Source organism: Tyto alba, unplaced genomic scaffold, assembly GCF_018691265.1.
Source record: "Tyto alba isolate M040663 unplaced genomic scaffold, T.alba_DEE_v4.0 Super-Scaffold_40, whole genome shotgun sequence".
Taxonomy (NCBI): Eukaryota; Metazoa; Chordata; class Aves; order Strigiformes; family Tytonidae; genus Tyto; species Tyto alba.
Window position 1 is genome coordinate 15,865,933 of NW_024881316.1, and position 16,418 is coordinate 15,882,350.

Below are 16,418 nucleotides of genomic sequence, written 5' to 3' on the forward strand. Positions count from 1 at the left end.
CTAAAGTAGAAAACTATGATCATAAGTTAAAAAAAGTATGTATCCAGGGCTTCGGTCATACAAACACATGTGTGTATGCTACACTTTGCTCACAAGTGGAATTGGTAGTTTTGATGAAACTGATCTTGCACTTTTAAGTTAATTATATACCATTCTGTAGAACTCAAGCCAAAAAGATGATGGAATCAACTCCTTTATTAAAAGTACACTTTGCACACTTAGTTATAAGACCCTTCAGATTATAGCACTCCATCTGTTGGGTGTTAATGGGAATTAGAATAAAGCCAACTTAAGAGCCGAAAGGCAACACACTTTCACTAAAAAAGTACAAATCCAGTCTACTAAGAAGGTTACAAGAAGAATTGCTAATGCAAATATAAGATACTTATCTGATGTTACTGGGTCTGTGCAGTTTTCTGGAAGAAGAAGCTATCTTCCTGTTCAGCAGAAGCCCGACTTTCAGTCTGCAAGTTTTCAGTAGACCTGTCTGCATTCATCTATGAATTCTAGAGAATAAAATTGTGAAGTCCCATGTAGGAAGTTTCAGTTACTCCTACAGAAGACTTAAACTGACAACTATTCTACAGCACACATTTCTTTGTGGAAAGTAATATAATTTAACCAATGCAATAAAATTAAGCATGTATCATAATACATAACAATTTAAATTTATGGGACATTAACTGCTTTTCTGCAGTAAAGCAAAATATAATTTGAAAACATTTCTCCTCTACTGTTAATAAAGACCCACTTTTGAAGTAATGTTGATGTATTACAGAAACATTTATGTACCTTTTGGTAGGCTCTGTAATATTGAATGAAGAGCTATGTATCTCTGTTTTATGCTTCTCAGCCATCCTAGTGGTGGTAGCCAATAGTTTGTTTTACAGAAAAGTGTTAGTTCTGCCAGGTAAATCACTTATACCTCTAAATCCAGGTATATGCAATCAGCATTCTTCCTTACAGTGAATTCCATTTTTATCCAGTCTCTTCACATAAGACATGCAGTGCACATAGCTTCAATACAGCTTCTACAAATTCAGTAGTGAAATGTTTTTATTTGCCAGTTTTGCTCATGTATTTGTTTTGCTGTGAAATTTGCTGGGTAAGCAGTGTTTCCAAGATGCAACAGAAAATCAGTGTCAAAAGTGTTGCTGGGGGAATTCTAATGTATTTGAAAATTTTTTATCATGTTACTTAATCTGTGTTACCTTTGTTATTAGGAATCTTTTTGTCATGTATGTGATAAGACTTTCTGTTACTGCATTAGAAAAATTAATATTGATTGAAGGTTATTACCAATGATGAAAATTTGATCAGACTGTCATATTGTAGCAGAACAGAGGCCTCTTTCTAGACTCAAAAAATTGCATTAAGAAAGAACATGGAGTACACTAGCTCTCTTTCATAGACAATATAGGAATATTGACAGTCGTCCTATTCACAGATTTGTAAAATATCTGTGAGATTGCATCTCAGTTCATGTGTCCTATCCTCTTGCCTGGCTTAGCAAAGTTGTAGGATATTTTAGGTAAAAACTATCCCTGTTTCCTGAGTGTTTATACACATCACCATATTCCATTGCTTTGCATCATTGCTATTTTTCACATTGTTATTATTGTGTTTACTTCTGCTGGACTTCCTGTTTCTCCTCACTCTACTACTTCCTTCTGATCCATTTTATTTCATATACAATATCTACATTCCAGCCGCTTTTTACTGTGTGGGTTTGTTGGGGTTTTTACACTCACTTTCACATTATGTTTCTGGATGAAATCCTGGTCACCATGAGGGACTTTTGTTAATCACAGTGGAATTTTTTCTAATCATTTCCATAATACCAACAACTCAGTCTTTTAATCTATGCAAATTAAATTCTCTTTTCTGACTTTCATGTGTCATATTGCCTAACTTGTTTGGAGATTTTATTGGTTTAGATGAATTACACTTTATAGCACAGAGTTTAAAGACACATGTAACGTTTCTCAGAAGTGGTCACTGATCTCTCCATATCTTAAGACAGTGTTAGACTTTCTGTGAAAGGGGATAGCTCACACTTAAATCCATTCCATGGTATAAACTGTGTCTCACTTCTGTGTTGCAGGAGTAGATTTGACAGATGTCTGACCCCAAATCCAGACAGCACTAAACCCAAAACTACAGTCCTGAAGATATCAGTGTGGGAAACTGCCCCACTTGATAGCTAGAAAACCTAATTATCAACAATTTGGATTGTACTCTGCCCTATATATCTGACCTGAAACCCTGACCTGAAACTCATATCAACCACAGACATTCCACAAACTCATTCATGAAAGCCCTTAGCACACACACACAAAAAAAAGTTGCTTCTAAATAAGTATTGTTCTGTTTTAAAATCAGCTGTCTAGATTGCATTACTACTACTAAGACACAACAATGCTAGTTCAGGAATTTCAGCTTAGTGAAACATTCCCTTGTCTTGTTCTTAAAAAGGTGTTAGATTTCCCCAAATAGTTAATTCTTTCCAGCTAAGAAGAGAGAGCCAATTTCAACACTAAAATATGTAGACATGTTTGACTTAGATGAAAATGAGATCCAGCGAAAAATATATGGAAATAAAAATAGGGATATATAGGAATTTGACATTATCTTCAACAAGAAAGCAGGACAGAATGTTGCCTTCACTTTGTTATTGTAGTCTAGACAATCATACGCTTACCACATTCCTAGGATAAAGCACTATAGACAGAATTCCCATAAATCAGGGTCATTTGACTGATGAACATTTCAAAGATATTTGAGCAAATGGCCCTCATGGACAGCCCACAAATTATTTTCAGAGAAAACTTAGGTACCAGAAAATCAGGTGCTTCTTCACATGTCATAAGCACACTTCCCTATGTGGAGATTGTAGGGCAAGACAAGACAGCTGCTAAAACCCTACATGGGCTCCCCTTAAGAGACGTTACCACAGATCCTAACCTGGGATTCCATGTGTTCTGTGTGTCAAAGGATGACCACCCTTGTTTTAAACTAGATAATTCAGTCATTTCCAAAAAGTAATATGGAGCTTCGCACTTCCTGGGTGCTTAGTTTTTTTCTTTCCGTCACGGGCAATGCTGAGTGTGTGCTGCTGTGGCTCCACTGCTAGCTGCACATAAAAACAGATGGACTTTGGGTATACACAAGTTACAGAAGTTCTCAAAAATGCTTATTCAAACTGAAACCAGAGGCATCTGTGGTAAATGGAAGAAACATGGGGCAGTGGCATTCCTCGAAAGACACTGTTCTCTTTCTTTCATCCCAAGCTATTCAAGCTATTTGAGGAAGTGAATTGGAGCTGCCACCCACTGTCAGATGTCCCCATGTCCTCATGTGTAAAGACAGGTCAATGAGACCTCTTTGTTTTAAAGTCCTAGTCTATAAAATGCTCATGGAGTGCTTTCCTGAAAGCTGGCACCCAGGACACCATCTAAGCCCCCAAAAAGCTTCCAGCCTGGGGAAGTGGTGATCAGTTCCACAAGCAGGACCTGTTTGCAGAAGCAGGATCCAAAACAGATTTCAGACAGAAGTAAAATAGCTGCCACTAGCACCCTCAAGGCATGGCATCAACAGCCTCTATGACCTTCAAATACAGTGTGATAGTAGCATTTATTATATTTGTTACCACAACGCTTATGAAAGTAGGGCTTGTATAATACACATACAGTATCCCTACTCTGCAACAGCTTCTTATCTAAATAGACAAGCAGATAAGAGCTGGAGAGAAGGATTAAATATGCAAACAGAGCAAGCAGAGTACAGCCTGCAAATTTCATGTCAGTACAGCTACTTTTGTTTACTTGTCATTTGGGCAGAGTTTAATTAGTAAGGGATTAGTTGACAGAAAGATAGAGAACAGGGGATGTTAAATATAGACATGAAAAAGACAATGCAATGGCCAGAGGGAGGGAGGCAAAGCACACAGAAAGTGTCTGGAGTGAGCCGAAGTTCAAAGAGTCTGTAAGAAAGGAAGCTCAAGGGGTTGTGAAAGGTGGCTGCATGCCACAGGGGAATGGTACTCACAACTGGAACTGTAAAAAGCAGTCTGATGTCTGTGATGATAGTCAATGTGCTGAAAAAAAACCTGATGCATCTCAGAGGGTGCCTTTTCTTCACTGTTCCACATCAGAGAGCTGAGGGGCCCCAGGGACCCCCAGTTCACTACCCAGCCATCCCAGGGCTGAGGTGGTATGAATCCATATAAGACATCATGTTCTACCTGCACTGAGCAGAGCACCAAGTCCAACTGACAACAGGGCCTCGTTTCTGGAGCCTTCTTTGGCTCCAGGAAAGGCCGTCATGGTATTGTGGCATGGGGAAACTGGGGGACACTGTGGGGAACTGAAAGTGGCAATGAAGAAAGAGGAGTTGGAATGAAAAAGATGTCTGAAAAGGAGCTAAATAAACTCTCATGTTAACATAATCCAATGCTGTTGTTTATTTTGTTTATTGTTTATTTTTTCCTAATAAAAATATAAGCTATTCATCCTTTCTAAATGATAATTCTCTTGTGAATTTTGAAGGCAGGATCTACCTATATATTGCTGTAGCCATCAGTGAATTGCAGAGGGAAGGAAGAAGGAACTGCCAGAGGAGGGTAGTATTGTATAAGATATGTAGTTTCTCCCTTGGAGTTACCAACCAGGGGTATCTAATAAACACCACAACAATCCTCCACTCCATTCTTAGCTTTCAAAATAACACAACACAGTGGGCTGGAAAGCAACTTCAGGACAAGAACATGGAAGAGATGAGAAAACTGTGGAAATCAGCAGAATTAAATTAGGAGATGGGATGAAAGGAGGCTTAGCAGAAATGGAAAGGATGGTAACCTGGGGAAAAGAGACCAGACGATGCCAGATGGTCACTAGGACAGAGGATCAAAAACTGGTGCTTGGGTAAATAACAGCTTGGTAGAGTACGTGATTTTTAGAAATGGAGCAAAAGAGAAAGATTAAATAGTTAGGGCACATTCTGGACTGAAGGAGAAGGAACAAGGAACAAGAGAATTTTTGTACAACAGATTTCTGACCAAGCTTCTCCCTTCCTGCCATCCATATGCACCATCAATGTTATGCAGAGGGTAACAGTACCCTAACTGAAGGATGCAGTTATAAACGAGAAGTACCTTAACCACAGCTGATCCTGTTTACACTGTGAAAACATTTTTGAACTCCCGTCCTTTTACTTTGATCAATCATGTGTATTCTTTTCTGGGAATGGGTCATCTTTAATTGACCATTTGTACAATGTGCCTTAAATTCCTGGAGCCTATTTAAGAATCACAGCAAGAATGATGATTGAAAATAAAAACCTGAGAAGTCTATTAACATTTCTAACAGTACACAAAGGAACTTTTGCCATATCAAGGAATTCTGTTTCAGAAATGAAAAAATTCTATAAATTTTTCTCTTCTTACTCAGTTTGAAGTTTTCTTTCTTTAAAATGTAATTTCAGCTTTCTAGACTTCATAAACTCCTAAATAATTCTTCCTGTTCTGTGTGGGTTAAACTCTAAAATCTTTGTGTGTGAATATATTTGCCACATCAAAGAATCCCATTGAAAATACTGTATGAAGCTGAATGTGTCTTATAGAGGCACTACTGTAGGCTTAAGTGATGCTCAAATGAATTTGAAAAATAGTTGCTTGCCTCTTTACAAGGAGTTATTTCTGTTTGCTCACTATAAAAATATCATAGAACCACAGAATGGCTGAGGTAAGAAGGGGCCTCTGGAGATCTCCTAGTCTGACCCCACAGTAAAACCAGGGTCAACCAGAGCAGTTGCTCAGGACTGCGTCCAGCTGGGGTTTGAGTATTTCCAAGAATGGAGACTTTACAACCTCTCTGGAGATCACTGTCCCAGTGTTCGATCACCCTTATTTTAAAAAAGTCTCTTCAAATGGAATTTTTTGTATTTCAGTTTGTGCCCATTGCCTTCTACTCTTTCACTGGGCAACACTGAGAAGTCTGGTTCTGCCTCTCTACTACCTCTCATCAGGTATTTTAAAATGTTGTTACAATTCCCCCCTGAGTCTTCTCTTCTGAAAGATAAACAATCCCAGCTCTATTCATCATGCAAAGTAACATATGTATAATACATTTGGCCTTGTAGAATAGTACAATGAAACTGCAAACACTTTCAGAAATACAAACCTGCAAGAAAGAAATATAAATGAATGTGAGAGGCAATTGGCATCTTCCCAGAAAAGCAGTGTTACAACCTTACTAAATAATATATGACCACTCCTCAAGCTGCTTCATGAAATTGAAGAAGTAATTTTTAAACATAAGAACAACTTTACTACTTTTGGAAACAATAAAAATATAGCTGTCTTCACAGAAAATAGTCAAAACATATTCAAAATCTTTCTGTTTGGAATGGACACTGAACAAGAACTCATCTAATTGATATTTCCCTTAACATTTATGAACATCAAAATATCAAAATGAGAAAGGGCAACTGAGTAATACAAACAAGAACTATAACATGATTTGAAAGAACTAGAGCAAATATTTCCATACCCTTAGTCTGCATCAGCTGTATTTCCAAACATGTAGCTATGAGATGCAGAATAAGGCCCAACTGGCATAGAGCCCTTTTGGAAAGAATGTAAAATAATTATTATAATAATAAAACTTTACTTAACAGTGTAAGCATAAGATAACTAGTGATACAAGGAACAAAACACAATCAGAATAATGGCAATGTCACCCCAGTAATTTTATACTGAATAAACCATAAAGGAGTTTATTGTTGGCTACATCAAAGTGAAAAGTGTGAGATTCCATGGAGGGATCCAGCAGTAACAGTACTGTGAAAAAAAGCTTCTGCAGATACACAGAATCCATTACGTAATGACAGGTATGATACTTTCAGATGGATAGAAAATAAATAGGAATTTATCAAAAGCATAAAACAAACCTTGTTAAATGAGAAGCCAATACTTGTAAAGCTGACATAAAATCTACTTCTCAAAGCATCTTTGACAGAAGAGGTTTTTCACAGCATTTCTGAGTTCAAACACTAGGTTTATTTTTGAAAGTGAGTGAAGCAAAACCACCAATAATATAGATAACAGAAGTGTTTAAATTACTTAAATAATTCTACAAGACTTGCCAGGCCTAGTTAAATGCAACCTTAACAATACCTCTTCCAATTTTCCTATTTTTTATTAAGAAAATATTGGAATTAAATTTGGATATTTATTTTTGCTGGAACTACGTGTTATCAGAGTCCTTGATAAATGTATGCACACAGTATTTTTTCCCACTCTAAATAATGAGTGCTAGGACTTTATAACTGTGTCAGTAACAACAAAGCAGAAAAGCTTTTTAAAGACCTCAGAGAATCTTGGAGATATCTTTTGACTACATAAGAGGTCTATGCTTATGTTCATGAAAGGAGACAAAAACAGAAATAATGTATCAATTTTGTGTTCCGACTAGAATTCCACAATGTTTGCTGCAAGTGCAGAACACAGCACCAGGCTCCTTGTTTTGGAGGAGAAAAGGATGAGTTTGCTGTACCATTCAGTATGAGCAGGTGTTGTTACAACTACTGGGTAAACTTGACCTCAGTGGCAGCTTAATCTGAGTTAGGGACTACAGTTCAGTGCCTAACAGTAGTCATGTCGGATCAGATCAAAGACCCATTTAATCTACTAATTTATCTACATTTAAGGCCAATAAATTTATAGGGAAATAATATAAAGAACAGGCAAGCAAAAATGATCCAGTTCCTAGCTTGCCCTCACAGTGTTTGACAATTATTTACAAACTTTGTGCAAGAGGCTGAAATTGGAACAGCATGTGTATCACATTCCTTGCTGAGCCTAATGCTCATGGTTTTGTCAAATTCCTTCTTATTCTTATATAAAAGAAGTAGATATTCATAAAATGCATAATTAAATTGGAAAATTTATTGTCCCAGAAAGCTGCAGAGACCAAAAATATAAAAGGTTCAAGAAGAAGGTAGACAACAGATGCCTGAAAATTAAATTGCGTATTTTCCTGTTCTCATAATAAAAAATAAGTAATTTAATCATTTCCTCAACTTTTCTGTCATCTCTCTTTCAGGTCAAAGACTCCTAGACTGTGTAAAATTTTTTTATATAAAAACCATTCAATTCTTCTGATAATCTTCGTCAACATCCCATTAACATTTCTAGTTTTACTAGGTATTATTGCTATTACAGGACAAGAGCATCATCAAATATGCATGATATACCATTTTATTTTAAAAAAATAATAAATTGTTTTCCTTTCTAATAAATCACTAATATTCTATTTCTCCTTTTGATCACGGCTAAAGATTGAGCTGCCATTATCAGAAAATTATTCTTTTGAACTCTCCTTGCCAAATGGCTATTCCTAATTTCAGAGCATATAATCATCTGTTCATTGATTTTTTTCCCCATGGATATATTTTATCTGCAGCTTTGTTTTCCACCATCAGCAGCAGGACACAGGTCTGCATTTTTTCATTATTAGTGTAAATCTTAAAGATTCTGAGCAATTCTGCAACCTTATCATTTGCCCTTTCTTCTAGAATAAAACCTAATGGTAACACCTAGCCTTTGAAATGCTTATTCCTTTCCCTTATTTCTCATCTTTTAACAAGCTATTAATACAGAAGATTTTTCTTTTTACTCCATGACAGCTTAGTTTCTTTAAGAGCAGACCTCATGAAAAGCTTCTGGCTGTCCAAGGTTACTGTATCAGCCAGATCATTCTTGTTATTGTGCTTATTTCTTTTATTATGGTTTCTATCAATTTGCCTAGTACAGAAGTTAGACTTGCTGAAGTACAGTTCTCCAGATTTGTATCAAAAGCTGTCTGGAAACACTTTCCTTTGGTATGGAGGCCGATTTAAACACTCAGTTACACTGTCAGCAACTCAGAATCTTAATCTCTGAGTTTCTTTTTCACTCCTGGGTCACTGACTTCCCCTGATGTGATCATATTTATTCCCTGCTACTAAGGAGAGGCACCAGAAAGATGAATTGTCTATGAAATGTAAACAAAACCAGTAAAAAACACATAGGTATTTTCTAACTGTCCTGAGAGATGTGTGTTTATTTTTATTTTTTATTTAATTTACTAAATATAAATCTTGTATTACTTCTGTAAGAAAAAGAAACCATGGTGGCTGGGCAGCAGTAGAGAGCAAAATACAAATACTGCCCAACTGGAAAAGCTCAAAGAGCAGAAAGGCAATTTGTGTTCTTCATTACTGACTCTTTAAATCCACTATAGGACTACTGCTCATGTTTAACTTTTACATGCGAAGCAGAACACCTAAAAATAAAATATTATTTTAAATTTTTTAAATTAATTAAATTTCTAGAGTGAAATATTTTATCTACATTTGAATGCATGAGAAAGACGGAAGAAAGCCATTCTTGCTTACATGTATTATCGTATTTGTTCCGACAGAGGCTTTTCTACCTCTCTCTCAGGGTCAATCCCCTCCATTTGCAGATATGGAGGCTGAGAGACCTCTGGTTTGGCCAAACTCAACAGCAAAGAAAGGAGCAGAAGCCAGGTTTCCTCACTTTTAATCAAAAGCCTAAAGCTGTGCCTGAGTGCTGCCTGCCAGGTACCAACCTGTCTCCTATGGAAATAATGAATACCAGAGAAAGATTTGAGGTTATTTAAAATGTATGTCATAATTACGTATCTCCCCTTCCTCAGGGTGGGACAGGTATCTCAGATAAATGGAGAATGGAAATTATAAGAAAAACAGTTGGTTAAACCAGTAGGAGAAATTACTCAGGACAACTAAAACCAGAAGTCAAACTTAGTTGATATAGACTCTGATTCTGATTTATAGAATCTGACTTGCTTTCATGGGTAACATGAGTTGGCTGGCACCCTGATTTACATATCTACATAGGGTACCTAAAATTCAGCACTATGCATAACAACTTTTAGACCATCTTTATATGACAATGCCTTGAGCCCCAGACTTACCAAAAATTTACATCAAAAGTCTTCTAAACACAGTCCTTGATGTCCTCCCTAAACTGTCATTTCTCTGCAAGCAAAGGAAACAGCGTTAGTGTATTTAAACAGCACATCACTGTATTATTCTAGATATGTGCAGTGATACACTGAGGTGACCATTACCAGGTCTGATTTACATGATTTACAAGCACTTATCCCAGGCAAATGGATATTTTAGCATACAGTTTTGCCCTTCCCATGTCTTGGTAGTATATTTGTAATGCACTGTTGAATTTCAGTAAATTTTTTTTAATCACCTCTTTAACAATATATAATTATTGTTGACAGTAAACCAACTAGAAGAAATACTTCTAGATTAATTAACAGTGACCTGTAATTAAACATTACAGTACTTAGAGATGGAGTGGTCCCTAGATAATATTGCTTTGGCTTTAATGAGTGTTTATCATTCTTGTTTGCTTCCACTGTGGCAGTTATCAAGGTTAGTTACAAAATTTCTTAATTAAATGGAAACACATAGAAGGCACTAACTTAACAAGAAACAGTTTGAAATATTTATGATTTAAACATCATCTCAAAGTATGCAGACTCATGCCCTACAAATTTTTAGTCACAGTTTGCCTATGGAGCTCAGTATTTTCCTTAAGTCATACCTTGACACTAAACAATTGTGGTTTGTTGTAGGATTGTTCCTGTTCCTTTATCTCTGAAAGACAGAAGTACGTTTTATTAAATGTTCATCTTCTCCAACATGTGAAGAGCTCAAAAATACACTTTAAATGAAAGCTTTGATAAAGGATTTCTGGTTTCTGGCTCAGGCTTCACTAACAAGTCTCTGCAAAGTAATTAAGTAAATCACTTTATTTCACATTTTCAACACGTAGCCTGATCCTTAAATTAGATTCCTAATGGAATTAAAGGATCACATTCCTACCAAATTCCATAGGGAGTTTAGTACCTAGGGTGCTCTGAGGAAATGATACGACTTTTGCCAATCCCACACTTTCAGATGTCACCACAAACAGCAGATTCCACCACCCTTTGAAAAATTCCCTACAATTCCAGTTATTGCAGACTGAGACCTGAAACAACTGAAAATAACATATTGAGGGAAGTTCATCTTTCAACTACAACATGCTTATAAATGTTTACTAAAACTTACCTGCTTCACAGAGCTAGTACTTATATGACTAGACTATATAGCATATGATTATGATATATAAAATATTTAAAGACAAATATTGGCACTGCTAAAGAATTATATGTATGTAACACTCAAATTTTCTCCAGTAGAAATTCTGATCATCTCCACTCTTGCTTTTCATTGTTCTGCTGGCAAGGTATTCTTGATTTATTGTTATAACAATAAAACAATGTGCATGAAACAATTAAGCATTAAAATGAGCACTGAAAATCAGAAAAAGACTGTGAAAATAAAAAAAGGCAGATCTTGATTGGTTCCGGCCCAATGTCTGTACTAGCTGGTCTGAGTAGTTAAAATTAGGCAACCTTGGGAAAGAAAGGAGGTTACCATTGCTTAAATCCTAAGTAAAAATAGAATGTTGTTTGGGTTCAAATGAAGGCTGTTCTTAAGTAATTTGTACTTATAGATTCTTGCTGCCAGTCTAGATGCTTCCTATATTAAAGCACAGTTGCACAAAAATCTCTAAGGGGGATAGACCGTTACAAATGCCCACCTGGTAGCTTTTTAGGTGTAATGCAACAGTAAAAAATGTTCTGGAAAATATAAAGTATGGAACATTTATATATGCCAAATATGTAACTGGAATAGTTATTTATGAAACTGGAACAGAGCTGTTTGAAAACTGTATTCACTCATTGCCAATTCTTGGCCTGGTTGTAGCTATGTGCTTGAACCACCATTTCCCACCACTGTTTCTTATTTTCCCTTCATGCAGCACCTTCCTTCCCCCACTGTCAGTTTGGCATCAGACTGTGCCAGCCCTGAACACTGATGCAATTTACTGCTGAGTCACATCATTTCACCACTGTCACAGAGCATCATCATCACTAATTCCTCTGATGGGAATATTGCAACAACCTTTTGGTATGAGAAGGAAGAGAGGTTTCCAAGACATATGCAGTGGAAAAGCTGAGTATATTATGTTCTTTTAGAAAAAGCTGTCTTCCTCTTCATATGAAGTTCTCTGGGTTTTATGATCACTGGTTTGAAAATAGCACAATTAGCTCTCCCCATGATTTCGCCTCTGCTCACATGCCGTATCTCCGGAATGCCCAAAGGTTTGATGTTCAAAGGCAATGGGCACTAGAAGAGACTTTCGTTGTTTATCATGGTGCTGCTGAAGTCTTCTGGGGTTGACAGATGCTGCTCCAGAAGGTTAATAAGATGAAGAAAGCTCTTCCAGCTGGACCATAAGAGGGATTATGTCTGAGCAGCAGATAAACAGATTATTCCAGAAACAGACACTGCTTGTTTTTAAAACTTCGTCACTCTTGTTTTACCACTCCAGTCCCCCAGGCTAGAAGTGTGTGCATTGGAGGGGTTTGTCCAGCTTTTACATTCTGGCACCTGCTTTCACTCTTCGCCTAGTCGCAAGTCAATGCAGTCCAAGGCTGGGAATACCTGAAAAATAATAAAAGAGAAGACATTTGAGGATTTTAGTTCTTTAAGGAAACAAAATTCTTCTACTTAATCCTAAATATTCTTATTTCCTCCATGATTGATCTTGAAAATTGTGAATGATCAATAGACAGCATGCATCTGAAAACTGGATTAATATTTTTGATTATTTGCCTTGCTCTCCAAGTTCAGGGAAGCAGAGGTAAGTTCATATATTAAAGGTTCATATGAATTTACATTGCATATGTTGAAAAAAAAATTGAAATATCAGGATATAGTCACATTACAGAATTCTTTATTTGGAATTTGGTGTTTTGACAATTCAGCTAGAGACAGTACAGTTACTGACAGTGCTATAAAGTTGGAAAATGAAGCACTGACAAGATTTCTTATGTGAGTTTCCCAGGCTTTACAATATCTGTAAGAGATGACATTTAGTTTCAATTTACCCGCATATGTTCTGTTACAAAAAAATATCATGTCAAAAACAATTATATAGAAGGGAAACAAAGTAGTTGAAAGAACATCTGCTGACATTGTTAAAGATGGTTTGTCATCCTTGAAATGAAGAGCAAGTAATAAAGTATATCTTTGTATTCATTAGCTATTGTCAGAAACAACTTAAAAAACTTTTAGATATACAAATTCTGGAGGAATAAACCATACTGGCAAATTTACTAAAAAATGGCAATACTAGTAAGGATTACTGTAATAATAATTGTAAATTTATTTGCAAGAAAACAGAAATACAGACAATTCCTCTGTACCTAGTACAACAGCTAACTACTGCTCCTTTTAAAAACATTAAAATGTTCACAACAATCTTAAAGCTTCTTCAATAATAAAAAAGAAAAAATGGCAATGTGATTTTTCCCTGTTCAGTTCCATATTTAATAGATTTAGAAATCTGGAGAACTTGTTTCATTTGGGGGGAGGTTTCTTGCTAACTTTTCCATCTATGCTTTGATATTTATATAACTGAATTAAAAGCCAATGCTACAACTGCTTTATGCTGGCCCAAGTCAATGACCTATTTTATGTCAATCTCAGGCATGTTAATTAAACACAAAGAATGTAAAATTATAAAAGAGAAATATCCTCAATGGTATTTAGATATTTGCTAAAGAGATGGTGTGGAACATAGTTTGCTATCAATATTACTTGGAGTTTTATTTACACAACTTTATTTTTTTGGCCTTGCATTTCTTTGCACAGATTTCCTTTAAAAAATAACGAACACAGTTCTTGTATCTCACTGAAATTATGTAAATCTTCTTTCGTGGACAATTACAGTACTGAAAAAATTGGTAATATGTAATGTATCAGTTAACACTAGATTTTTATTCTGTTGCTCTTTGATTTTACTCTTTAATTCCATGTAAATTCTGTCACTTAATCATTAATGAAATTTTGAAAATGTGGCAAAAAATGCGAGAATGAATGATTGTTCATGTCTGACAAGAAGAAATGTTATATCAAAATGCACTGCTTTTGCATTTAAGTTGTATATTCTACGATGAAAAGATACAGAATGAATTCCAGGTAATTCGTGCATGCGTGATGGTATCATTACAGTCCATATTTATAATTATGAACTGAGAAAGTGATAATGCAAAAAATGGGGTCACACAATTTCACCCATAGCAAATTGTAATTGTATATTACAATACATTTCCCATAAAAGACTTCAGCAATATTCAGAACTGTATATTATTTCCCTCAGAGATGTAGTAGAAGACTTGGTGCATAGAATGTTTATCAACACTCAGGAAACAATGACTAATAATAAACTTCACATAGCATCTTGCTTATGTAGCAGTGTTGGAATTTTCTTATTTTTGATGGCTTTCGGGGAAAAAAAATTTTCTATACATGCATGTGAATGAAAATTGGAAAAATTCCTTCCCAACAGATTTATAAACTATATGTGGTATGTGTGAATGCATAATAATTACTTTTTATTGCCACGTAGTCATGTCATATACAATATTTTAAAACTGCATTATCTCAGATATATGCACACAGATCTCAGAAGACTTAATGCTTGTGTTAAGAAACTTCTTTACCAGAGCAGGTTAAAATGAGCTGTTAACAGAACTGTTATTTTATGACTTAGCTTTAGGGTCAGATTCTTACAGAAAATATTTTCAAAACTACATAGGATTTCACTATAGCCTGAATACTTATATTAATCACTCATTAGTGACCTTAACATAGATGATTTGAGGCTTTCATGGATCTTCAAGTTTGCAGTACATGTCAGCTGTGACAGACTAGGATAAAATACTCCCATCTTAAAAGAAAAACCATGGAACTAATAATCTCTAAATATTTGTAGGGTTAATAATTTGATTTTTTTTTCCCTTGTGAACAAAACTATCTTAAATTCCAGTTCCCAATTTACTCGCATCTATATTTAACAAAAACAGGTTAACAAAAGTTGGGCTTGCTCAGTAACATCTTTCAGTCCTTCCTTCCCATCCCTACTTGAGGACCACAGGAGTCCTTCTCTCAGCCATTTGGAGGCTGTTCAGGAGCACCTCCAATTCCACAGTAAACAACCAGGAATCTGTAGAGTGCAAAATAAAGACTTTAGCCATGGAGCGTTTATCTTTGGCCATGACTAGTGCCAGAATCCAGCAAATGACCTCAGGACTTGAACTCGGGTCTCTAACAATGGGAAGGGAAAGTGAGGAGGATAAAATCTTTGCTACGGAAAAAAATCTACTTGCAAAATATGACAGTAATTTTTAGCTGTTGAATTGTAAACCACTGAAAACCCAAACTAACTAGTAAAATACAGAGGATCTTTGAACTCTCAAAACTATACATTGAAGCTGGGTATATCCTAGTACTTGATACTGAGAACGTTAGGGAGACAGAGAGCAAAGATGTTTGGTGTTATTTTTTATTCAACAAGCAAATATCCACTATTTACTCAGCCATTCTTTAGGACACAAAGGCTTTGTGTGTGCTCTATGAAATAATTTTAATTCATTCTGACTCACCCTTTCCTGCTTGGCTGTTCTAATTCTGCAATAAGTGTTGCAGGTCTTCATTACTATAATTGCCCTTGAAAAAAGGGTTAAGCAAATTTGTGCCAAAGGGAAAGGGAATTCAAAGAACATAAAGCTTCAAAGAAAGAAAGAAAGAAAAGACATCTGCTTCTTGCACTAAGAGTATTTTCTACTTCCATCCATAAAATAAGAATTACCAAATTAAAATTAGCTTTTCTGGTTGTGCTTATAAACAAATGAAAAGTAAACCTTTTTTTTTTTTTTTTCTCCAAACAAATACAACACTGTATTTAACTGTATCTATTTCCTTGTTAAAAAACAGACTAAAATAAAAATATTATAACATTGTCGCTGTATTTTAAAGATTAATTCCAGATATAATCACAGTTGTACCATAGTGATTAGTGCATTACATCTGAACGAACAGTTATGTATGGGGGATTTTTTTTCTCTGAAAACACCTGTGGACAAGTTGACCACTATTAATAATAAAAGGTTTTCTCCCTTTACAGAACATTAATTTACAGGCTATAATAAACTAAATTTACTTGGAGTCTTAACTTGCTAGAAAGCCAGATTATTGTTTATGCTATTCTCCATTTCTCAGCTAATTGTGGTGTCCTAGTGGCTTCAGCAGTGCACCAAGCAGTATAGTTAACATAAATAAGAGGTAGCAAACTTCCAAGAAGCAAAACTGTGTATGCATTCTACTGCATTTTGATGCTTTAAAATATTTTAAATATATGTTTTCCCCTCTGCTTTTGTACCTCTGTCCTATTCCCAGTCCCTTTGGGGTTAAAATGAGTC

At 35.6% G+C, this 16,418-nt stretch overlaps 1 protein-coding gene across 1 annotated transcript in view; it reads left to right on the forward strand.

Annotated features, from left to right (window-relative positions):
* Positions 1-12,042: 12,042 nt before the first annotated feature.
* Positions 12,043-16,418, forward strand: part of IMPG1 (interphotoreceptor matrix proteoglycan 1) — a 60,350-nt gene continuing 55,974 nt past the window's right edge. Inside the window, 1 exon segment of the mRNA XM_042802986.1 lies at positions 12,043-12,796. Within this exon segment, the coding sequence (XP_042658920.1) occupies positions 12,730-12,796 (67 nt within the window). The 5' untranslated portion in view covers positions 12,043-12,729.